The sequence below is a fragment of the Myotis nattereri genome (assembly GCF_964212035.1).
Source record: "Myotis nattereri genome assembly, chromosome: 5".
NCBI classification, from domain to species: Eukaryota; Metazoa; Chordata; class Mammalia; order Chiroptera; family Vespertilionidae; genus Myotis; species Myotis nattereri.
Window position 1 is genome coordinate 42,012,413 of NC_138080.1, and position 26,802 is coordinate 42,039,214.

Genomic DNA, 26,802 nt, shown 5'->3' on the forward strand with positions numbered 1-26,802 from the left:
GTTAATTTTTTTTCTCCATTCTCTTCCTAAAAAGGAAGAGATTGATTTAAATTGATTTACCACTTGATAAGATCCTGAGATAGCAGGCTGGAAGAAGCAAAAAGAAAGCTGCTATTTAGGCTGTGGGGCAGTTTGATCAGAGAGGTACCTTAATAGATGTGGAAAATAGAGGAAAGAGGATTTGGGGAAGCTGTTGATATAGACTATACTCTTTGACCTCCTGTAATATCTTTGAAAGATGTAAATAGTAGGCTTTTCTTTTAGTTACTTTAGTTTAACTTTTTCTTGAATGTATCATTGTCCTAAGGGTGAACCTTGTCTAGGCTTCAGTAAGAGTTTAATAAATAATGCTGCAGGATTTATCCTTATGTATAAATTTTTGTTTCTCTATTTCTTTAAAATTAATTCATAAACCTTTTTTTTTCTTTATTGATTAAGGTATTACATATGTGCCCTTATCCCCCCATTGCCCCTCCCTCATTCCCTCACCCCCCTGGTGTCTGTGTCCATTGTTTAGGCCTATATGCATGCATACAGGTCCTTTGGTTGATCCCTTCCTTACCCCCCACCCTCCCCTACCTTCCCTCTATGGTTTGAGCATCTGATCGATGCTTCTCTGTCTCTGGATCTGTTTTTGTTCATCAGTTTATGTTGTTCATTATATTCCATAAATGAGTGAGATCATGTGATATTTATCTTTCTCTGACTGGCTTATTTCACTTAGGACCATCCATGCTGTTGCAAATGGTAGGAGTTCCTTCCTTTTTACAGCAGCGTAGTATTCCATTGTGTAGATGTACCACAGTTTTCTAATCCATTCATCTGCTGATGGGCACTTAGGCTATTTCCCAATTTTAGCTATGGTGAATTGTGCTGCTATGAACATAGGGGTGCATATATCCTTTCTGATTGGTGTTTCTAATTTCTTGGGATATAGTCCTAGAAGTGGGATCACTGGGTCAAATGGGAGTTCCATTTTTAGTTTTTTGAGGAAACTCCATACTGTTCTCCACAGTGGCTGCACCAGTCTGCATTCCTATCAGCAGTGCACAAGGGTTCCTTTTTCTCCGCATCCTTGCCAGCACTTGTTTGTTGATGATAGCCATTCTGACAGGTGTGAGATGGTACCTCTTTGTTTTGATTTGAATCTCTCAGATGATTAGTGACTTTGAGCATGTTTTCATATGTCTCTTGGCCTTCCTTATGTCCTCTTTCGAAAAGTATCTTTTTAGGTCCATTGCCCATTTTTTGATTGGGTTGTTTATCTTCCTTTTGAGCTGTATGTATAAATGTTGGAGATTAAACCCTTATGGGAGATAACATTGGCAAATATGTTCTCCCATGCAGTGGGCTTTCTTGTTTTGTTGATGGTTTCTTTTGCTGTGCAAAAGCTTTTTCTTTTTTTTTTTTTTAATATATTTTATTGATTTTTTTTACAGAGAGGAAGGGAGAGGGATAGAGAGTTAGAAACATCGATGAGAGAGAAACATCCATCAGCTGCTTCCTGCACACGCCCTACTGGGGATGTGCTCGCAACCAAGGTACATGCCCTTGACCAGAATCGAACCTGGGACCCTTCAGTCCGCAGGTTATCCTTCTATCCACTGAGCCAAACCGGTTAGGGCAGCTTTTTATTTTGATGTAATCCCATTTGTTTATTTTCTCTTTAGTTTCCATTGCCCTAGGAGCTGTATTGGCGAAGATATTGCTTTGGCATATGTCTGAGATTTTGCTGCCTGTGAATTCCTCTAAGATTTCTATGATTTCCCATCTTATGTTTAAGTCCTTTATCTATTTTTAGTTTATTTTTGTGTAAGTTGGTGGCCTAGTTTCATTTTTTTTTTTGCATGTATCTGTCCAATTTCCCCAACTCCACTTATTGAAGAGACTGCTTGACTACATTGTATGCTCTTGCTTCCTTTGTCAAATATTAATAGAGCATAGTGGTTTGAGTTGATTTCTGGGTTCTCTATTCTGTTCCATTGGTCTATATGTCTGTTTTTGTGCCAGTACCAGGCAGTTTTGACAACAGTGGTTTTGTAATACAGCTTGATATCTGATATTCAGATCCCTCCTACTTTGTTCTTTCTCAGGATTGTTGCAGCTATTCGGGGTCTTTTTTTTTATTTCAGATGAATTTTTGGAAAGTTCAATAAACATTCTTCTTAACATAGATAGCCCTCTAGATAGTTTGACCACTTTATATTCCCACCAGGAGTACATAAAGGTACCTATTTCATGGGATCCTTAGATATAATAATTGTTTTAAAGTGTGTGTTCTTCAGTAAGTCTGTAAGTATAGACATTCAGATTGTATAAGAAGAAAATATTAAGCTGCTCATAGCTATAGAATTAATGTTTAACAGTTGTTCTTGAAGTTTATGTTCTGTTTTTGAAAGTAACTTCTAAAACAGTGAATGTTCTTTTTAAAGTTTATCTTTAACAGCTTTATTGAGATGTAATTCACATAGTGTTCAGTTCAGTGCTTTCTAGAATATTCACAAATAAGTGCAGTAATCACCTACAGTCAATTTTAGGGATGTACTTTTTTTATGTGAGAAATTTCAGCATCTTATAGGAGTGTGACTTTTGCTTCTTTCAAAAAGTGGCTTTAGAAAAATAGTTATAATGAAGGCATTGACATGTGCTAAGGAATTATATGTTTAATGAAAAGTTTCAAACTACATGCTATTTAGACTATGAAAATGGAAAAGTTCTATCTTGAAGAATTTTGAAATTAACGATTAACATATAGAACTCTAGAAAAATTATTTTTATCTTTTCATGTAGCTAAAAGACCAGCCTCTGGACAAAGCTTGGCTTCTGTTGTGTCTGCTCAGCAAATTACAAAGCCTGCTGCTAAATATGGAGTGCCTTTAACATATAAGAAATATGGAGAGAAAAAATTACATGAAAAGAAGCCACTCCAAAAAAATAAACAGGTATGATCGTGTTACAAACTGTGGCATTAGTAACAAAAATCACTTTGACCTTTTTTTTTTATTGCAGCTCAATTCCATTATCTTGACATTCATAGGATTGTTTTTATTTAGTTACTAAAGAACATTGCTGTTGCTCTCTGCTTTCACCAGTCTTCCAAAACCAAGAGGACTTAACAGAAGTCATAAAGAAACATTAAGTAGATAAATTAACCAAAGTAGTTAGCACGTTAAAAAGAAAGTGATGTTATAAATGAAATAATTTTTTTTAAAATATATTTTATTGATTTTTTACAGAGAGGAAGGGAGAGAGATAGAGAGTTAGAAACATCGATGGGAGAGAAACATCGATCAGCCGCCTCCTGCACATCTCCTACTGGGGATGTGCCCGCAACCCAGGTACATGCCGTTGACCGGAATTGAACCTGGGACCTTTCAGTCCGCAGGCCGACGCTCTATCCACTGAGCCAAACCGGTTTTGGCATGAGATAATTTTTTAAACAACCTAAGCAGAGCCATTTGTGTGTGTGTGAGTGTGTGTGTGTGTAAAACAAGTAAAAATCTGTAATGCACTTGATAAAAATCTGGGAAATTTTTGTATTTGAGAATTCACAAGCAGATAAATATATCCACAAAGCCCACTTATACTGCATTGTCAGCAAAATTCCTTGTATTCTAATCTTTTAAAGATTGCCTTCACTGCTCTTGTTCTAAAGTCTGGCTTGTCTCTGACCACACTGTTGTGTAGCTCTTTTACTTGGTCACTACTTTCTTTCTAATCCCTTATTACTGCTGAGTCTAGGGTGGGGTGAGGGAGGTGTTTTCCTTCTCATTGCCAGACTATTTCCTGCTTCCTAACCCTTCACCTCTTCCCCAAGCTCTGACACTTTTGCCACTAGGCTAAATCACCGGCTTACCCTCCCCACCCCCCCCCATGTTAGGGTCATCTGCAGACCCTCATTTTTGGAAGAGTTTAATACCTGACTCACTGTCATCACTCTTGATGGTTTTAGTATCCCAAAATGATGACCGTTTCAATAGTGCATGGCTTTTTATTTTCTTGATTGTTCTCTTTCAATGAATGGTCTTGTCTCCTACCATACCTCAGAACTCTCATCTGTAATATGCCATCAAATTTGATAATATTAATAGTAGCAACTATTCTGTCGTTGCAACAATAAACATCCCACTCCCTGACCATTACCTCCTATGTTTTCTGTGCATTCCTCAAAGACTGCCTCCAAAAATGTCTTTGTCTTATTTGGACCTGTGGAACTTGTTAGTTTTTCATTGCCCATTTCCTCCTAGTTTATATTTTCCTCTTCTGGCTTAAATTCCATCTCAGCTCTCCTGCCCTATTCTAGCTGTGCTCACTTTACATTTATAACCAACAATGTCAAATGGGCACCTTCTGGCTACCCTATGATATTTCCTCAGTCCACTTACTCTCCCATTTTCTAGATGATGAATTTCTTTGCCTCCTTGTTTTTCACTTCAGACTAATGATCTTGCTTCTTATCTCACTGAGAAAATAGAAGCCATTAGAAGAAAATTTTTCTACATCACTTCTTCCAGTCCGTCATATCCGTTTGAAATAGTCTGCTTTTGTTTCTATTACATGATCTGTTCTTAGTTGTAGTCAGCCCTGCAATTTGTGTACTAGTATATTATTATTATTATTATTATATTATTATTTTCCTTCTTTGGGCTCTCTTCTACATCATCATATTTCTTCTCTCTACTGAGTCATCTCTGTTAGCAAACAAACATGTTGTGTCTTTAGTCTCTAAAAAAAAAATCTTTCCTTATCTCCCATACCTCCTTTCAGCTGCTTCCCTATATCCATCTCTGCTTCCTTTACCAGCAGAACTTACCCAAGGCATTGTCTGTGCTGTCTCCCACCCCTCTTCTCATTTCCCTTTGACCCATTCCGCTCAGGGCTTCCTCTTCAGTTGTTACCACATAGCTCCTGACTAGGGCATTAGTGGCCTCCATGCTGTTCAGTCCAGGGGGCAGTTGTCCTCTCCCTCAGCTTCTGAGTCACTTGATTACCCCCTTCTTCTTTAAGCATTGTCTTCACTTGAGTCCAGTGTTACATTCTTCTGTTTCTCCTCCTACCTTGTTGACTGCTTATCTCAGCTTCCTTTGCAAGTTCCTCATGTCCCTGACAGCTTCCTTCTTGTACTAGACTCTCTCTCTAATTGACAGCATCTATAAACAGACACTCAAATTGGTATCTCCAGCCTGGACTTCTCACCTGAGCTCCGTCTTCATCTCTCCAATGGGATGTCTAATAGGCACCTCAGAATTAACATGTGTAAAACTGAACTCCTGATTCCACCTCCTTCCCATCTGTTTCTCTATTTTTCAGTAAATGGCAACTCAGTCCTTTCATTTGTTCTCATCAAAACCTTTGGGGGTCATCATTGCGAATTCTTTCAACATCACGTCCTAGCAACCCTGCCTTCAAAATACATTCATGGCCTGATTGTTTCTCATTATTTTTTCACCACATTAGTCCTCCCCACCTCCCTCATCTTTCACCTGGGTTATAATAGTAACCTCCTGGCTGATTTCACTGCTTTCAAACTTAGGTTTTTCAGTCTGTTCTCACTTGAGCAGCCTAAATGCTCTTTTGACAACAAAGGTCAGATTGTTGCAGTTTCCTCCTGGAACTTTGCAGTGCTTTTCGTCTCTCTCAGGGTGAAGCCAGCGCCCTTAAAATGGCCTGCAGAGCCCTCTGATGCCCCCTTACCTCCCTGAGCCTCACTTTTCGACCCCTCTTGCTATTCCCAGTCCAGCCATGCTAACTGAACCTTGTTGCCTTCAAACATGTCCAAGCCCTTAATTGAAAATACAAAAATGCGTTTGCACTTTCTATCCCCTTTTCCTGGAGGACTCTCCCTTGAGAAAACTGTAGTTTTCTCTATTAGTTCTTTCAGGTCTGTGCTCAAGACCTATGAATAGAGCCTTCATCCTTGACAACTGTCCCTCTCCCCACGCCCAGAGTTCTCTCTGCTCTGTTCTGCTTTGTTTTTTTCCACATTGTCGCTATCTAATGCTCTATGTGTTTTTTCTTTCTGTCCGTCTCCTCTATAACAGAGCAAAAGCTCTTGAGAGCAAGGAGTTTTGTTGTTGTTTCCACTGGTTCTGGACAAATAGCTTAGACTTTTCCAGGTCATTCAAATGTTCTTTAAAAGAATGATTAACAACCAAAACGCTCTACAGAAGCCATTTTGTTATTCTTTTTAGCAAATAGATAACTATTAAGAAACAAAACCTGGAGAGAGAAAATGATAATGGTTAAGTCTCTTGAGAACACTGAAAGGTGTGCTTATTTCATGTGGTCAACAGGAAAAAAGTAGTTTTAGTAACAATTTTGTTTAGTTAGTAAGATAAGTAGTCTGCTAAAATTATTAATAGTAGTACTAAAGGTACTAAAACAGTGGTTCTCAACCTTGGCTGCACATTAGAATCACCTGGGAATCTTTTTAAAATCCTGATTTCTGGGCCTCATCCTCTGGAAATTCTGTTTCTTTGTTATGGGGTGGGGCCACAACATTAGTAACAAAGAAACAGAATTTCCAGAGGATGAGGCCCAGAAATCAGGATTTTAAAAAGATGCCCAGGTGATTCTAATGTGCAGCCAAGGTTGAGAACCACTGTACTAAAACCTAATATAATTAACACTAGTTACTGACTATACCATGTATATGCTTTTTCTTTCTTGTCTTTGTTCATTAGGTAGCCCCTCCTTCTTTTTAAATGTTCTTCTTTTCTTTGCTTCTTTCTGTGTGGCTAAGTACATGTCACATGGATACTGGATTATTTTGTAAGTCTTTAGAAAATACAAAGTAAAGACCATATTTCTTCTCTCCTCAAATCTTACAGTCCAAATAAAGAGACAAAGGCATGAAAAAAAAATGAGCAAGTTGTGTGATGACTGCTCACTTTGTTAGCTTTAGATTATATATCTTATATAATAAAAGAGTAATATGCAAATTGACCCTAATGGGAGAACGACTGGTTGCTATGATGCACACTGACCACCAGGGGGCATATGCTCAATGCAGGAGCTGCCCCTTGGTGGTCAGTCCACACCCACAGGGGGAGCTCCTCTCTGCCACAAGCTGGGCTGACGGCTGCAAGTGCAGTGGTGGTGGCAGTAGCCTCTCCCACCTCCTCAGCAGTGCTAAGGATGTCCAACTGCAGCTTAGGCCCTCTCCCAGCCGTCAGTCGGACATCCTCTGAGGGGTCCTGGACTGCGAGAGGGTGCAGGCTGGGCTGCGGGACCTGCCCAAGTGCATGAATTTTTGTGCACCGGGCCTCTAGTAAAAATATAATGCTGGTATTATGGCCTGGGAGACTGTCACATTGGCAATGTGACCTTGGTGTTCAAAGCTCTTCACTGACTGCCCTGGTTAGGTGGCTTAGTTGGTTGGAGCATCATCCTATGAACCAAAAGGTTGCAGGTTCAATCCCTGGTCAGGGCACATACTCAGGTTATGGGTTCGATTCCCAATGAGGGCATGTACAAGAGGCAACCGATCAGTGTTTCTCACATTGATGTTTCTTTCTCCATGACTCTCTCTTTTAAACCAATTTAAAATGATTTGGTGAGTACTAAAAAAAAAGTTCTGCACTGATCTAAGAGAGGTAGTAGGAAATACCTCAAATACAAGACCTTTCTTGTTTCTTCCCTAAATGTCCTGTTCTCCAAAAAGGCAGGAAAATAATTTCTTCCTTATTTAAACTGCTTTAGCACCTTATTATAGTCTCGTGTTATTTTTCTAGACTGTCAGCTCTCTGAGTTAGGACCATCTTTTATACATTTTGCACAAAGTAAAGAGTCTAGCAAGTTTCTTAAAAAAAAAAAAAAAGTGAAGAAATTATTGAATAAAGTGAATTCCAAGTCAGTAAAGCAATATCCTGTAATTTTTAAGAGCTGTGAATAGGGTTGGTTAAAGGCCAAATAAAAACCCTGTTTTCAGGCACAATCAACAGGCCAGTATTTTTGAGCTCTCATCCCTATTGCCTAAGATAACATTATTTCAGTGTGAGGTGATGAAGAGAAATTTGAGCAGAAAATGATTCTTTATATATATGTTTAATTCTTGAGCTAGAAACTTGATTTCTATTAGAGTTATTTGGTTCTTTGAAGTAATTTAAGTAGTATAATTTTGATCTGAATTTTTTTCTATAAAGTATGTATTTCAATAAATTTGCTGTGGTCTTTTCGTATACTTTTGGCAGTTTTATAATATGAAAGGAAAGGAACATATTCCCAGTAGTCAAACATTACATTTATATTGCCTGTATTTTTAACGTAGCTCTGATTTGTATTTTGATGTTTTAATTTAATGTTATATATACTTTTTGTACATTTTTCTTTATTATTAGTGATTGTATTATATTTCATTGATATGAAATGAGTCAGATTGCATTCTTATGAATGTTTTCTTTTTTAAACAAATCATGCCCTGGATCAAAATTGCTTTGGAAATGTTTTATGTCTTCTAATGGAGTTCAGTGAATATGAGTCAAAGTAAAGATAATTCATAGACAACTTTTGAGATGTTTATTCCAAAATGGCAGTTATTACATCTACATTTCATTTTAACATTTGGCTGTACACATGCAGACTTTCTGGGAATGAATCTATCATTTTGGGGACTATCTTTATATTAGCTCAATAAGGAATGTACACATGGATGGACATGTAGATATGCAGTTGTCTTATCTCTTGAGCAAGTTTTAGCCTGACTGAATGGAGGGGTTGGAACTCTTGGTGAAATTGGATTAATGATATAACAGAAGGCCCTTTACGTTTGGGTAGGATTGTAGCCAACTATATAATCTATTCTTTCATGTGGCTGATAGAATCAAGAAATATATTGGTTTTCTTAATGTTTCTCTCATTTTCAATTAATATTATTCAGTATGCAAGAGCAGTATGCTCTGATATGTTAAGATTCTAGTTAATAATATTCTGAATAATAGATATTCTATCAAATATTCTGAATGACCCATAAGTGATTTAGATGATAATTATGTGTTCTGGATTTCAGGCAAGTTGTTGTCCTTAAACTTTTTAGGCAAACAAATATGATTTTTCTAAACCAGAGCAATGAGAACTAGATAATAATCAGTACTTGAAATATCATATAGCTTATTTTAATACATACCACTTAAAACTACATTTGTATACACACAATGTGAATGTTCTTAATGCTACACAACTGTACTTAGAAATGGTTAAATTGGTAAATGTTATGTGTATTTTACCACAATAAAAGGTAGAAAAATATTTAAGAGGAAAAATAATAAATAGAAAAAAAGAAGTGGCAATCAAATGTCTGAAAAGTTTTTCAAATCTAACAAAATATTGGAATTATTTTAAATAAGATTTTCAAGATAAGCTTTTTCCCCCTGGGTTTTTACATGACTGTTTTTTATAAAGACTTAATTTCCCCCTGGAAATCTAAAGAAGCATCTTTTAGATTTTTTAACTTTCTATCAAACTTAAAAATGAGTTCATAAGGAAAACCATATTGCTTAATAATACTGTCTTTCATTTAATTTTAATTTCAAAATTTAAGCTAATATATATTACATTATTACTCAGCATTTCATAAAATACTTACATATCATAAAACTGTCTTTGCTCCAACCCCTGTAAGTTATTTTTTAAAGGCTCTGTTAAAACAAAGAAGTGGTTATTAAGCCACCAGAGGGCGCTCCATGAACACATTTCAGTATTTTGCCTCTGATTTTAAAAAGAAACACAAAAACAGTTCTCTTGGTATGGATGCTTTATGTTCCCATATTTTTCTCTTCTGTGTAGACATAGTGTTCTGAAAGTACCTGTGTGATCTCAGAGGAACAGTTTGATATTTTTATTTTACAAATGTTTGAGTATCTTATATGTAGGGCAATGTGGAACATTAAAAGGTGAATATAACTTACGACTTCTTGTAACTTACCCTAGAGTTTGTAGGTATCTTATTTAAACATTCTCTTCTTATTCTACATTATTGTATAACCTATTTAAAAGCTGATCATTTACAGTAAGAATCCGTAATACTTGCATTAATATTTTTAGATTGTTTGGTGTTTGTGGTTCACCAATTTTGATACCGGTGCTAGACCTGCCACATTGGAGTTACCTGTGGAACTTGTCAATATATAGAAAGTGGGCCCCAGGTCCAAAAATTATGATTCAGCAACTTTTTGGGATATGTATTTTTTTAAAAATAGTTTTATTGCGATATAATTCATATACCATACAATTCATCCATTTAAAGTTTGTAATTAAATGATTTTCAGGGTATTTCCAGAGTTGTGCAACCATCATTGCAATCAGTTTTAGAACATTATTATGACACCCTAATCTTTTCCCCATTAGCATTCACTTCCCATTTGTCCCCCACCTCCATACCCCTCGGGAACCACTAATCTACTTCTGTCTCTATGTACATTTGCTTATTCTGGATAGTTCATATAATTGGAATCATACAGTATGCAACTGGATTTTTTTATTTAGCATAATGTTTACAAGTTTGTAGCATGTATCCATGTTGTAGCATGTATCAGTACTTTATTCCTTTCTATTGCCAAATAATATTCCATTGTATGGAAGGAATGTGTATTTTTACAAAGCTTCTGAGTAGCATTTCCCATTGTTTTAAATTTTATATAATAGAACATACTTTAAAATGTTAACTGTGTATTTGTAAACTATGAAGAGCAATATCTACAGTGGTGTGTTTTTTTCCTTATACTTCCATAACAGTGACCCCAGAACTCTCTCTTGACTATTTAAAAACTGTGGAGTGCTCTTTATTAGTAGTGGCAAAATTAGTTTAGTGGATGAAGAGCAGGGACTTTTTAAAAAGGGGATAGAATGGAAAGTAACAGAATCTACTAAACATAGTAAAGTTATTTTATGAAACTTTGGGAGTGTGTGTGTGCCTTTACTGGGTCTGGATGTGAAATATATTTCTTACTGCTGGTTACTTTTAGAAAAAGCTTGAAAGCTACTGTTCTTTAAGTATATCAATGTAGAAAACAAATGCAGATAGAAATGTAGATAATAAATCCTTATCTAATTTGTAGTTTTACTTTTTGTCCAGGCCCATCAAACTCCATTGAAGAAAGTGAATCCTGGAGAAGAAAGGAGGAAAATGTTTGAGGTATAAAGACATCTGTCTGCTTATTTTAAAGCTTTGCAAAAATAATTTTAAGAAAAGAAATGAAAGCTATAGAAAAACCTCCAAACCTTTCCTCCTTATTTCTTTATAAAAAAAAAAAAATACCTTTGACATTTCTTTTTTACCTCCCTGGGCATACCTCTACCTTTGGTGTGCCAACTTTCCTGATGTACTGGAAAAAGTAGAAATTATTATTGATAAAAATGTTCTTGTTTATTTAAGGAAGCAGCAAGAAAGAGAAGGTTGGAATTTATTGATAAAGCAAAGAAACAAAAAGATCAGGTAGTTTTTTTTGCTCTTATTCTTCTTCCCTTGCCAAGCTGCAGATGGTATTAGTTTCAAGGGTTCTAAGAAGTTTGTCTTTAAAATTGTTACAGATTAGTTTAATGAAGGCTGAACAGATGAAAAGGCAAGAAAAGGAAAGGGTAAGAGGATAATTCATTTTTTCCTGGTATATTCCACTCTCTCCCCACAAACACTTTTTACAAAAAGAACACTGATTTCCATTTCATCACTAAATGTATTTTATGTATTTTATATTAAATACTTGAAATGGTGTTTTGTTTGTTTGTTTCTTTCCCCCCAAAGTTGGAGAGAATAAATAGGGCCAGGGAACAAGGATGGAAAAACGTGCTAAGTGCTGGAGGAGGTGGTGAAGTAAAGGTAGGCACTTGATACCAATATAGTACTGCCACTCTTTTTCTAGTTTCACCTTGCTCTTTACAATATATATAATTGGCTCTCTTTAGGTATACATTTAATCTAGAATTCTTCAGCCTCTATTATGAATTCTTAGTTTTTCTGCATTTATTTGATATATAACTTGTATTGATAACTAGTATGTGACTGGCAATTGCTTAAACATTTTTATGTAAAGGCTATGGATACACTGTTCCTACCAGAAGATCTATTTAAAATCAAATTAGATCAAATTTGCCTGAAATCCTCTGCAGCTTCATGTGTCCTCCAAGATTAAATTTTCAGAAGAACTATGTTCATCTGACCCCTACCAATTTCTCTAAGCTTCTGTCCATCCATTCCCTACCATACACTGTATGCTCTAGTCATGCTGAACTAAAGACCATACTTGTAGTTTCCTTGTGGAGTGAGGTCTGCTTAATTTTTTTCTTTGCACTTGTGTTTCTCTTTATTTGATACTACCCTTCCCTACTTCCTCACTCTCATTCCCATTTCCAACCTAAGAAACAACAACAAGGAAGTTAATCATTAATTGTGTATTAAATAACCAGTTATCTAACTAGATCTGTTAATTCAAACATTTGCTTTGGATAGATCCAGACTATATAACTATACAAATTACTTAAGTTTTCTGAACCTTAAATTCTTATTTTTAAAAAAATTTAAGAACAGTTCCTGGAGTTTGGTTAGCAAGTTTTCATATGTTAATGTCCTGCTTCTTTCTTTGTTCTGCTGATCTTTATATTGTATTTCCTCTTTTGCTCGTGTAGCATCTTTACCTATCTGTGTAGGCTGACATGTAAAATGGTCCCCCAAATTCCTGACTCCTGGTGTACACACCTTGTATTTTTCCCTCCCCTTGAGTATTGGTGGAACTTGTGAATATGGTTGTTTAGCAGCTCCTTAAATAGGCTTTATTTTATGGAAAACGATGATGGTAGAGGCGATAGTCACTCCTGTGATTTCATTAACATCTGATTCACGACTCCCTCATAGCAGCCTGGATGGGGAGAAGGTTAGAGATAGGTATGCTTCTGCTGGCCTGGAAAAAGGCAAGTTTTCACATGGTAAGGAACTTAGTGATTTCTTAGAGTTGGTAGTGGTCTCTGGCCAAGGAAAGGGTTACCTTAGCCATTATAGCTACAAGGACATGTAGCAATACTAATGCCAAGAACCAGTGAGCTTGAAAAGGACCCTGAGCCTCAGCTGAGAATTGCAGCTATGGCTGAACCTTGGTTTCTGCCTGGTGAGATCCTGAGCAGGATACCCAGACTTCTGAGCCTAGGAAACTGTGAGATAATAAATGGATATTGTTTTGATTTGTTAAGATTGTGGTTATTTGTTACACAGCCATAAAAATGGACACATTATTATTTCTCTGTATTAATTTGTACTATCCAATCAACTGTTAGTCAACCCTTTAAACTGAATCCCTCTGACCCATGCTCATTAAACTTGATATTTAGGTGCTGGATATATATTTGTCAGTTTGAATTGATTGCCATTCTTACTTGTTTCTATTCTTCAAAGGTTATGATATGAATAAAAGTCTGCTTTGTCTGTTTTATGTAGACATATATGTTCTATCTTGACTTTCTTGAGTCACTTTTTCTAATTCTGTATTAGTATAGACATACAATCTTTAGTAATACAATTTTATTTTAATATTTCATTTTGTTATTTTTGTACTATACTATCTACCAGGAAGTACAACTTATTACCTCCTGAATGATGAGGAATTTGACTCATTCTAAAATAACCTTTTATCTGATTGGAAAGTAAAGACTTACCAATCAAAGTTAGGCCCTCAGATATTGTCAAGTATTTCATATCAAGTCCATGATTAATGTTGAGAGTTTAATTATTTTTCTTTTCCCTTTGTGTATATCTTCTGTGCAATAAAATAACTTTTCTTACTATCCTGCCTAAAGCTGTATTTAATCCTAAAGTTCATTTTTGTCAATGTTGTTTGATAATTGAGACAATTTTTCCACAGTGTTAGATACTATGTACTTAACAGATTTCTGCTTCACTTTATAAATTCTATAATGCTGTCACTGAGCATTAATAAAGTAATTTATTTGACCTAAAACAAATTTCTCACAGCTCTAAATCTATGTTAATTTCTGTGCTTATTCCCGTGGGGGTTTGAAATATTTAACTTCCTAGGCTATTTGATTTCTTAACAGTTTATAAGGACCTGGAGGCTCAGTATAATGTGAATCAAATTAAGGGAATCCCCAAAATAGAGATGAAATAAAAAATAAATATTAATGGAAGAATTTCAAAATTAATATTATTATATACCTCTAACTAATAAAGACATTCTTCTTAGTATAAATAACCAGCTGATTTGATTACTTAGTATCTGCAAAATCTGGGACACTTTTGCTTTATCCATTTTTGATGTATCTCTTATGAACGTGTTTTTAGAAAAATTATGAAATATTCCACATATGTAGTTTGATCATGTGATGATCATAATATTTAAGAGGCATATCTATTGTTTGAAAATATATTAGAATACTATTCAGCAATAAAAAGGGGTAGGCTGTTAATACATTTAACAACATGGAACAATCAAAACATTATACTGAGTAAAAGAAGCCAGACACGAGTACAGATTTCATGATTCCATTTACATGAAATTACAGAGACGGCAGCTCTCACTCACAGGACAGAGCAGATGGTAGTTGCTGGAGTGGGGAGGCATCGGCTTCCAAGGAACATGAGGGGACTTGCTGGGGTGATGGATATGCTTTTGATTGTGGTAGTGGCTGCATGAGTGTATACATTTGTCAAAATTCATCAACCTGTGCTCATATTGGGTGAAATAAGTGATTTTCAAAGGTCATATTGCTTCTGTATTCTAGTACAGTATTTTCAATGTTATTTTCAGTATAGGAATCTTCAGAGATGTTTACATACTTTCGTTTTCATAATTTTGTTAAAGAAAAACATTGAAACACTCAAATGAAGTTAAGAAGATATTCACGCCAGACTAAACTCAAATAGTAAACACTCTCCTAGGAGAAATGACTATCTTTCACCAGAATTCTGATTCTGATGCTTGCCTTGAGATTCGTGTTTTGGAGATGTGTGTGAGGAACACCTGGATGGAGTTTCCTGCCTAATTATCTTACCTATTTCTAGCAACTTTAATCTCTTGCTATTCAGACATCTTTAATCAGTTATCAGTATTTATCTTGAGCTGATATTTTTTAAATTAGTCTTTCTGATTTTTTAAAAATATATTTTTACTGATTTTAGACAGGAAGGGAGAGGGAGAGAGAGAGATAGAAACATCAATGATGAGAGAGAATCATTGATTGGCTACCTCCTGCACAATCCACAAAGGGCAACACGGGCATGTGCCCTGACTGAGAATCGAACTGTGACTTCCAGATTCATAAGTCGATGCTCAACCACTGAGCTACATTGGTTGGGCAAAATTAATCTTTCTTATAATATTACTAGTGGCCTGGTGCACGGAATTTGTGCATGGGGTGGGGGGTCTCTTAGCCAGCCCTGCACCCTCTCCAATCTGGGACCCCTCAGGGGATGTCCAACTGCCCACAGGGATCGGGCCTAAATGGGCAGTCAGACATCCCTCTTACAATCTGAGACTACTGGCTCCCAACCACTCACCTGCCTACCTGCCTGATTGCCCCTAACCACTTCTGCCTGCCAGCCTGACCACCCCCTAACCACTCCCCTGCCAGCCCGATTGCCCCAACTGCCCTACTCTGCCGGCCTGATGGCCCCGAACTGCGCTCCCCTGCTTGCCTGATCGCCCCTAACCGCCTCTGCCTTGGCCCCCACCACCGTGGCTGGGGCAACCAAGGAAGCCAAGCCTCCTGCCCACTCTCCGGCCGGCTCTGTGGCTCCAGCTGGTGCCACCATTTTTGTCGCATCAATTTGCATATTCCCTCCTTATTGGCTGTGGGCGTCGCCATCTTATTGCAAAGTGATGGTTAATTTGCATATTACTCTTTTATTAGACAGGATATGCAACCCACTGTGTCAAGATGTTAACACAAATGTTATCTCGTAGAGTACACTGAAATGTCTTTTATTTGATTCTAGTATTTTTCTTTGTATTTTTTGTTATTCAGACTTCTTCCTTAAGATGTTATCACTTGGAAGCTCTTCTTTACTGTCAGTGTTCTGGATTCTGTTCTCATCACTTCACAGAAATGGGTTTTTTAAACGTTACCACTCAACTTTAGTCATAGCAGTGTGTCTTACTTTCAGTGCTTTGACCTCTACATTTGAGGTCATTGGTTTCCTCACCTCAGAGATATTCTTCCACTGTGACATCTGTAACATTATACACTTACTTCTTTTTAACTCTTACCCCTTTCTGACATCTCCTATTTTCTAATTTGAGTTTTCTATGTGCTTGAATTCTTATGTGTCTGAAGTTGTATCCTTGTGTTTTTGCCTTTATCCTTCGTCATTCCCATGGAGAACCCAGAACTCCCTTAAGCACTTACTTTTTAGCTAAATGCCTTTTATTTCTAGGTGTCTTGACTTGGTGTCAGGGCAACAAGCCTTCTAATTATCCTCAATCTTTTTCTCTCTCTTATTCCTGTTTATTATGCATAATTTGCCTTACTGAATTTCTTAAAAACTGTTTTTGTATTCTATTCCCACTAGAAAGTTTATAAATGCTTTCTGTTGTTTATTATATGAACTCAAACACCCAGATTTGATAGCAGTTAGCTGTACTAACCTTTTATGACTAAGCTTAATTCCCCTATTTGCCTTCCTTCTGATTATATCTGTCTTCCTAATTCCTCCCCCTACTGCCAACACCCAAATATATACATACATTGCTTATTTTTGCTTTAATACTCTGGCTCATTTAGTATGTCTCTCCCTCTCCCTCGCTTTCAAGGCTGGGTTGAACAATATATTTTTCCAGTGTTTTTTCTTTAATTTTTAGAGATTTTTTTAACTTTTGACAATTTTTTTTTCTGTTTTGTAAATTTGCTCAGTACCAACTGCTTTAGAGTGTGCCTATGACCATTCATTTGCCATAGGCATGAAATGTTTTTCTAGTTTTGTGCTTAAGAATCTATATGGTGTTTTTGTTTCTTTTATTTATACCTAGAGCGTGTTTCAGTGGTGTTTATGTCTTCATTGCTTGTTGAATTGAAGGATTTGGGGTATGTTAAATACCATATGCAAATGTTTTTGTTAGCTATAATTTTGAATGTTACAAAAGCAGTTCTGCTTTACTTATAAGCTATACATATTTAAACGTAAAAGAATGGGATCACATAAAATGTATACTAGAATCTTGTTTCAAAACATATTAATTAAGACCAGATTTTTTCCTGTTTACATGAATTTAGTGACATTTTATATTTTTGTTTGTTGCATTAAATTATGCTTTATTGTTAGTTACAAAGTATATTACTTTTTTATTGTTAATGATTATAATATAGTAGGAAGACATTTTCCTTAGGCAATATGTTTATTAATATTTTCAAATTAGATAATTGCCTTTTGAAAGTCAAGTGTTGAAATTTTTTTCTTTTGAGGATGTTATGGGTGTTTTAGGTATTATGAGATAATCATTTGAGAGCTCTTTTTTTTTTTTTAATTCCTAGGCTACCTTTTTTGGCAGTGGAGGGGCTGTGGCTCCATCATCTTTTTCTCCTCGGGGACAATATGAACATTATCATGCTATTTTTGATCGAATGCAGCAACAAAGAGCAGAAGATAATGAAGCTAAATGGAAAGGAGAAATATATGGCCGAAGGCTTCCAGAAAGGTAGGTTGTGTTCTGTAGAAGTTGCATGTGCTTTGCTTCAGAGAAAGTAGTAAAAGTCGTTGTGCATATTTACCTACAGAGGAATATCACCTGGAGTACGTTCAGGATTTCCCAATGGGGCTGCAGTTCATCACTATTTCTCTAATGCTGATGCTATTAGAGAAACTTTGAAGAGATTGAAGGCCATGTCTAACTAAGCCAATGCAAACAGGTCGGACTGTAATGATCCATAAGTGCATCCTTGTTTGTAATTTTTTGTGTGTGTGTCATGTCTAGTTTAGTATTTACACTTTGTGAATGTTTTGTTCATTGATTTCATTGACTTTTTTTTTTCCTTCTGGGTTTAGTAATTTTCTCTGGTTCAAACTTGGCCTTTGATTAGGCAAACAAATAGCTCCTCAATTCAGCAGAATTTTCATAGCTTATTTGTATGTTATAGACTGAATGTCCTATTTAAAGGAACATGTGATAACTTTGAGTTAACATATGGTTGTAATAACTTCATCCACTTGCTTTAAATAAATCAGAATATATTTAAATGGAATCACACTTTATGCAAAACTACAAAGCCATTTTTTTTTGTGTGTTCTTTTCCTCATCACTTAGAACTCCACTTTTCTCTTTGTTGTTTTGGCTTGTTTTCTCTTCACATTCATTTCTGATTTATGGCTATGGTCTTGTTTATCAGATTTTTCTTTTCTTCCATTGAATTAATTTAATATGGTAGCAGTCAATAGTTTTAATTTGCATAGTTCCTTTTTTCTTAAGTGTGCATACATGTTTTCTTAGACAATTCCAATTTCTTTTATAAAACATTTGGATTTTCAGAATATCATTTTGTGAAAACGTTACCTCTGCCTTGTCATTTTAAGGAGAATACTTTATGATCCCCCAATTAAAAATATGATTAAAGGTAGTTAAGCGGAGATAAATGATTGAGGTTAATATAAATTAACATTATCGAATAATGTACAGTAGCCTGAAGTAAGCTAATTGTAGATTCTCCATTGTAGAGAAAGGAAGGCTGTAAAGACCCACATATAAATGCCTATTTTTTATGAGATGGCAAAGCAAATTTTATGTGTGGCTTTTATCCCCTGGTGTTATTGATCTTTCTAGTATATAACTGGTTTGGCTTTATTTTGTTTTATTTTAGTCAAATCTTCCTAAAATAAGTGTATCTATACATATAAAAGGCTAAGTGACAGACCATATGTCCGACCAACCAACCGACTGCTACATATGATGCACACTAGCAATCTATATATATAAAAGTTCAAGTGATCACACCTGTCAGAATGGCTATCATCAACAAATCAACAAATGATGAGTGCTGGCGAGGATGTGGAGAAAAAGGAACCCTCATGCACTGCTGGTGGGAATGCAAACTGGTGCAGCCACTGTGGAGAATAGTATGGAGTGTCTTCAAAAAACTAAAAATGGAACTCCCATTTGACCCAGTGATCCCACTTCTAGGACTATATCCCAAGAAATTAGAAACACCAATCAGAAAGGATATATGCACCCCTATGTTCATAGCAGTACAATTTACGATAGCTAAGATTTGGAAACAGCCTAAGTTCCCATCAGCAGATGAGTGGATTAAAAAATGGTAGTACATTTACACAGTGGAATACTATGCTACTGTAAAAAGGAAGGAACTCGTACCATTTGCAACAGTATGGATGGAACTGGAGAGCATTATGCTAAGCGAAATAATACAGTCAGAGGAAGATAAATATCACATGATCTCACTCATTTGTGGAATATAATGAACAACATAAACTGATGAATAAAAACGGATCCAGAGACAGAGAAGCATCGATCAGATGCTCAAACCTCGGAAGGCAGGAGAGGGTGGGGGTAAGGGGAAGAGATCAACCAAAGGACTTGTATGCATGCAGGTAAGCCTAACCAAATGGACACAGACACCGGAGGTTGAGGGCATGAGGAGGGGGTGGTGGGGCAAGGGGGTGATTAGGACATATATGTAATACCTTAATCAATAAAGAAAAAAAAAGCCTAGGTGACTGTTCGACTGTTCACCGTTAGCTATGACACACACACTGACCACCAGGGGGCAGATGCTCAACACACAGGCATGGAAACATTGAACAGACTGATGAATCTCAGAGGGAAGGTGGGAGAGGGGAGGGCGAGAAGAGATTTACCAAAGATCTTATATGCATACTAGAAGCCCGGTGCACAAATTTGTGCACTGGTGGGGTCCCTTAGCCTGGCCTGCAGGGATTGGGCCGAAACCAGCAGTCTGACATCCCTAGTTTAAAAATAAACGTTTACTTGCGCATGTGCAATACATATAAATCTCTCACTGGTGCCAATTGCATGCGTGTGTTTCGATCTGTCATTGTCGATCGTGAATTTGGTTGTTTTTGTTGACATTCTGAAGCTGAAAGAAAGCAGCGGCATCGACAGAATATGTCTTAAGACCAACTATTGGCACAATATACCTCTGAAGCCAAAAGAAGCTGTCGTCGTCGTTGACAGAATGTATCTGAAGACCAACTGCTATGCGATTGGCTATAGTACAAACAAGTTTAAAGTACTGCAGTGTTTGGGGATGTTTCAGACAGTTGTCTCTTAAATATGAGATCAAAGGATTCTGCTTTTAGCGAATGGTTAGTAAAACTTAGAGATGGCAAACTTGATAGCAGTTTTCATTTAGGAATGGATATTATTGAAATCCCTCATGAAATGATTTATAATGGATCTATTATTGAAGCTGCCTTTGGAAATAGTATATCTATAGGTAATATTAAAAATATATCTAAATATGTGATTCTTTGTCCAAAAAATAAGCATGTTCATAAATTAAATGAAGAAATTTTGGATATACTCAGTGGAGATTTTCACATATATTTGAGTGATGATTTCATCAATTCAACGGATGATGCCGAAAAGGAAAATTTTCCCATTGAATTTTTTAATAGTATTACTCTTTTGGGAATGCCGTGTCATAAATTAAAATTGAAAGTAGGTGTAATCATCATGCTACTGAGAAATATTAATAGTAAATGCAGACTTTGTAATGGTTAGGTTTATTATCACAAGATTGCGACCTAACATAATTGAAGCTGAAGTATTAACAGGATCTGTGGAAGGAGAGGTTGTTCTGATTCTAAGAATTGATTTGTCCCCTGATATATGTCCCTGTCTGACACTGGCCTCCCATTTAAATTAATTCGAAGACTGTTACTCGTGATGTCAGCATTTGCGATGACTATTAATAAATCACAAGAACAAACTCTAGACAGAGTAGGAATATTCCTATCTGAACCCATTTTTGGACATGGTCAGTTATATGTTGCTTTCTCTTGAGTTTGAAGAGCATGTAATATTAAAGTTAAAGTTGTAAATACTTCATCACAAGGGCAATTAGTCAAGCACTCTGAAAGTGTTTTTACTCTTAATGTGGTATACAGGGAGATATTAGAATAAGTTTAATCAATTTATCAGTCATTGTTTTTATCAATGTTGTTTTTATATCATGTTTTTGTTGTTTTTTATATCATGTCTGTTGTTATTTCATGTTATTTATTAATCAATTTATTATTTTCACATACATTTTACTAATTTTCTTTTTATCTCTGACACTTCTATTATAGAGAAAGGGCAAATAGCGGTATTAAAATATTTCTTCTAATTAATTTCAATATGCATGAATCTGTGCACTGGGCCACTAGTATAGTATAAAGAAAAATAGAGAAAGCTACATTATGCTTCTTTACACTGTTCATCTTCCAGAATGTTTCTTGGTTCTTCACAGTTAAAATGGCAAATATTGGACTACATTGGGCCATTTGCATCAGTCTCCTATTATAACCTCGAAATATTTGCATATACAGGATTGGGCAAAAGTAGTTTTACAGTTGTGAATATGTGAAACATAGTTAATAAAGCCATTGTAATAATCATAACCTGCATGTCCTTTCCATATGAACAACTGTAAACCTACATTTGCCCATGTCCATATTTGTACTTGAGTTTTAAATATTCTTAAATGGCTATATATATCAGTTACCTCTTCCACTCTACCACATCTTCCATCTAGTCTTTTCTTTGGGCCTCAGATATAGCTTTAGCATTTTAATTTTTCAGTTTTTATACCATTTTTTGTTTTGAAATCATTTATCATTTTACTAGAGGCCCGATGCACGAAATTCGTGCCTGGGTAGGATCCCTAGGCCTGGCCAGCGATCAGGGCCGATTTGTGTGGCAACCGGTGGGGCAATCAGGGGAGCCACCAGTGACACCTGCCTTGGCCTGCCTGGCACCGCCCGCTCGCTGGCCAGCCCCACCCCCTGCTGTCACTGCTGGTGCAGGGTGATCAGCAGGGTGATTGGAGGCCCCCCTGGCACTTACCTTGTCTGGCCTGGGGCCTGTGGGCTGGGGGCAGCTCCTGCATTGAGCATCTGCCCCCTGTGGTCAGTGCACATCATAGTGACCCGTCGTTCCGCTGTTCAGTTGATTTGCATGTTAGGCTTTTATTATATAGGATTTGTGTCAACTTTGATGGGCTTAGCTATACTCAAACATAGTATACATATTTTTTATGTTACATTGGCGTTATTTTTGATGATAGATAGTATTTATAGAACACTTAATATATACCACGTTGTATTCACTCATGGCAGCAACCCTTTGAATTAGATATTATTTTTAAAATAAATATGAAGAAATTAGGACTTACAGAGATTTAAAACTTGTGCATGGCAGCTTGTAAGTGTTAGAGCTAGGATGTAAACTAAGTCCATCTGACTGGAGAGTTCCGCTCCTTAAATACTGTTAAGATATCCCCACCTCTTGAAATTCTACTATTGGACAGGCTAAAGTTATTGATTTTGTTGGTTATAAAATTTTAAAATTGCAGGTGCTTTAAAAATTAAATATGAAACTGAATGAACTGAATGAACTGAAAGTGCTGAATGAACTTTCATATACACAATCCTTGAACAACATGGGGTGAACTGTGCAAGTCCTCTCTAACATAGAATTTTTTCAATAAACTTACAGTTGGCCCTCTGTATCCCCAGGTTTTGCATCTGTGCATTCAACCAACCTTGGATCAAAAACCTTTAGTCTGTGGTTGGGAATTCACAAGTGAGGAGGGCTGACTATGTGCATTGTTCCCCACCATTTGATATAATGGAGTTGAGCATTTGGGGATTTTGATATATGTGGGGAAGGGAGGGGTCTGGAACCAGTTTCCCATGGAAACCAAAGAAGGTCTATAATTTGTATGTCATTGTCATTCCTGATCAGTTCTTTTCCCTGATTCTAACTGACTCAGTAAACAAATCTAATCATTTAAGACTTTCAGATTCTCTTTTTCAGATCACCCATATGTGCCATTTTCTTATTTATGGCATTAATTATTTTATTTCTCCCCTTATCAGTAACTTTGGCCAGTTCAACTTTGCATATATTCAGATCTAAACACACCTCTTCAACTAATTTTTTTTAAGTCTTTTTTTTTTTTTAAGAGCAGTTTTAGGTTCACAACAAACTTGAGGGAGAAGATACAGCGATTTCCCATATATTATCCCTGTTTGCATATAACCTTCTGCATTATCAACATCCCCACTAGAGTGATACGTTGGTTACATATAATGAACTTACATTCAATTAGCATTTTAATATTGGAGCCATAGCCAATAGCCATGTAAGACCATTTTATTAAGCTATTGTATTGCGTATCTCTTAACATGTGTTTTACGGTGCTTCTGCTTTTCCAAGTCTCCTCTACATTGCTTCATTTAATTTGAGTAAAGCTGACAATAGTTTCATTCAATCAGATAGACATCATACCACTTAGAGGAGGAAGTTTAATGAGTAAACTCTCTATATCCTTTTTTCATCTCATTAACCCTATACTACCCCAGTTCTAGAAACCATATTGACTCATTTTTCATTTCTCACATTATTTGTGTTGTTTTCAGCTCTTAAAGCAATTAATTTGTAGTCATTCTTCAAAAACTTAAAAAATTTTCATATCAGGAAAGGACTTGAGCCATGGATATTAGGTATCCTACCCAGATCTTGCCACTTATTCATGCTTTTATAATAATAAAAGGAGAGAAAATAACTTACTCCTTTTTTTCTCATGTCTAGATAAAAAAAAAAGGAGTTTTAGAATAATTTTTAACCTACTTTAATGTCTCTGTATTTTACTTTCCAAAATTCTTAATTGCTTATTTTATATTTGTGGCTTATATGCAGTTTATTTTTTCATTCCTTTATTATTAATGTAGATTAATGTTTTACTGATTTAAAGTGGTATAATTTTGGAACACAAAAGATAAAGTAGATAGTTGGATTAGGGAGAAACCAAGATGGCGGCATAGATTAACGCCGAAGATTGCTCCCTTGAACAACCAATCAAAAATACAGCTAAAAGTCGGAACAGACATCATCCAGAACCACAGGAAGGCTGGCTGAGTGGAAATTCTACAACTAGGAGGAAAGAGAATATCATACCCAGACTCAAAGGAGGCGCAGTGCCGAAGTGAAATACTAAGATCCCCGGGGACCCACCCCGGCCAAGCCCTGCGCAGAGCCATTTGCCGGATAGCCTCAGGCAAATGCTAGATTAGCACTGCCCTAGAGATCCAGCCCAGAAGCTCTCCCACTGCAGACACAGCGGACTCTCATAGCCAGTTAGCCTGGAGGTCAAATCACCCCCGGTATTGCCGACAACAATCAAGGCTTAACTACAACAAGACTGTGCACAAAGACCATAAGGGGGTGCACCAATAAAGCATAAAAAATGCGGAGACAAAGAAACATGACAGAAATGGAGGATATAGAGCTAAAAACCACAATTTTAAGGTCTTTCAATAATTTTCTAGAAACTGCCGATAAATGTAGTGAGATCCTCAAGAAATCTAATGAGACCCTCGATGTTGTGATAAAGAACCAACTAGAAATTAAGCATACACTGACTGAAATAAAGAATATTATACAGACACCCAACAGCAGACCAGAGGAGCGCAAGAATCAAGTCAAAGATTCGAAATGCGAAGAAGCAAAAAACACCCAACCGGAGGGGCGGAATGAAAAAAGAATACGAAAATAGTGTAAGCAGCCTCTGGGACAGCTTCAAGCGTACCAACATCAGAATTATAGGGGTGCCAGAAGATGAGAGAGAGCAAGATAATGAAAACCTATTTGAAGAAATAATGACAGAAAACTTCCCCCACCTGGTGAAAGAAATAGACTTACAGGTCCAGGAAGCGCAGAGAACCCCAAACAAAAGGAATCCAAAGAGGACCACACCAAGACACATCATAATTAAAATGCCAAGAGCAAAAGACAAAGAGAGACTCTTAAGAGCAGCAAGAGAAAGAAACTCAGTTACCTACAAGGGAATACCCATACGACTGTCAGCTGATTTCTCAACAGAAACTTTGCAGGCCAGAAGAGAATGGCAAGAAATATTCAAAGTGATGAATACCAAGAACCTACAACCAAGATTACTTTATCCAGCAAAGCTATCATTCAGAACTGAAGGTCAGATAAAGAGCTTCACAGATAAGAAAAAGCTAAAGGAGTTCATCACCACCAAACCAGGATTATATGAAATGCTGAAAGGTATCCTTTAAGAAGAGGAAGAAGAAGAAAAAGGTAAAGATACAAATTATGAACAACAAACATGCATCTATCAACAAGTGAATCTAAGAATCAAGTGAATAAATAATCTGGTGATCATAATAGAATCAGGGACATAGAAAGGGAATGGACTGACTATTCTTGGGTGGGGGGGGAAGGGGTGTGGGAGATGCGGGAAGAGACTGGACAAAAATCGTGCACCTATGGATGAGGACAGTGGGTGGGGAGTGAGGGTGGAGGGTGGGGCAGGAACTGGGAGGAGGGGAGTTATGGGGGGAAAAAAGAGGAACAAATGTAATAATCTGAACAATAAAGATTTAATTAAAAAAAAAGATAAAGTATATTTAGTTGGCCTAAAACAGAGTATGTGCATATGAATTCTTAATAATGTTTAATGAAAAGAATAAATCTTAAGAAGTAAATTGACTATTTCCTCTTTATACCATGAGCCTAGCATAAATATATATCCAACGTTTAGTCCAGTTTTACTTTAGAGAGGAATAAGGATGAGTATGGATCCTTTTTTGTTATTGTTGTTTGGTATATATGAAGTAGTAAGCAGAAATGCTTGAGAAATAAAGACACTTTATAGATTTATAAACATCATTAGGAGTCATAGGAAAAATGAAACTAATCTTTTCTTTATTAATAAGGTGTACTACTCTGATTTTAGCATGTTGAACCAACCTTGCATTCCTGGAACTCTGTTTTATCTATCTTTATATTTTCAAAGGCAAGCATAATATTAGCAAATAGTTGACACTCAGTAAGTATTTGTTTAATAAATGAGAAGAAAAAGAAATAGTGTTACGCAAAGATAACTACAGGTTTTAAGTTTGTGATTGAGACCAGACAGTTATATAAACCTGCTTATTTAAGCCAGATTAGGAAAAGACTAGTCAATGAAGCAAAACTTATAAATCATATAAATAAATAGAGCAGGTAGTATTATCCTGTACTAGTATAATAAAAGCCCAGTGACCAAATGACGGAATGACCAGAACGACCAGTCACTAAGACGCACACTGACCACCAGGGGGCAGACGCTCAATGAAGGAGCTGCCCCCCGGTGGTCAGGGTACTACCACAATGGGAGAGCCACTCAGCTGACCAGGATGAGTGGCTGCTCCCGTTGAGAACCCCAGGCCGACAGGCAGAAACCAGGGCTGCGATCACCACCTCCTCGCCCCAGGCTCCTCTTTGCTCCCTGCCACCTCCTCCGGATGCCTGCAGTCTGCGTAGCACTGCTGCTACCAGGCTCGCAGAGCTGACTCGGGAGGCTGGGAGGCAGGTTTGAGGCCACTCTGCCGCCTCTCAATGCTATTGTCCCTGGGCTTGGCCCCAACTAGGTCCTCTGGAGATGCAAGTTCTCTGGCTCCACCAAAGATGCTGCACCAGGGAGAGGCCTTTCAGAGGGCGGGTCCACAGCCACTTGGAAGACCGGGATGAGCGGTGCTCCCACAGCAGGCTGATACCTGCAGGCCATGCTGTTTACCAGTGCACAAATCTCATGCACCAGGCCTCTAGTCTATATATATAAAAG

The 26,802-nt window shown here is 36.8% G+C and overlaps 1 protein-coding gene across 1 annotated transcript in view; it reads left to right on the plus strand.

Annotated features, from left to right (window-relative positions):
- NEK1 (NIMA related kinase 1) overlaps window positions 1-26,802 on the plus strand; it is a 152,525-nt gene that overhangs the window by 46,993 nt on the left and 78,730 nt on the right. The window contains exons 11-16 of the mRNA XM_081091794.1: window positions 2,791-2,942; window positions 11,072-11,131; window positions 11,372-11,431; window positions 11,527-11,574; window positions 11,738-11,812; window positions 17,467-17,630. Coding sequence (XP_080947920.1) covers window positions 2,791-2,942; window positions 11,072-11,131; window positions 11,372-11,431; window positions 11,527-11,574; window positions 11,738-11,812; window positions 17,467-17,630 — 559 coding nt within the window. The remainder of the gene's footprint in view (window positions 1-2,790; window positions 2,943-11,071; window positions 11,132-11,371; window positions 11,432-11,526; window positions 11,575-11,737; window positions 11,813-17,466; window positions 17,631-26,802) is intronic.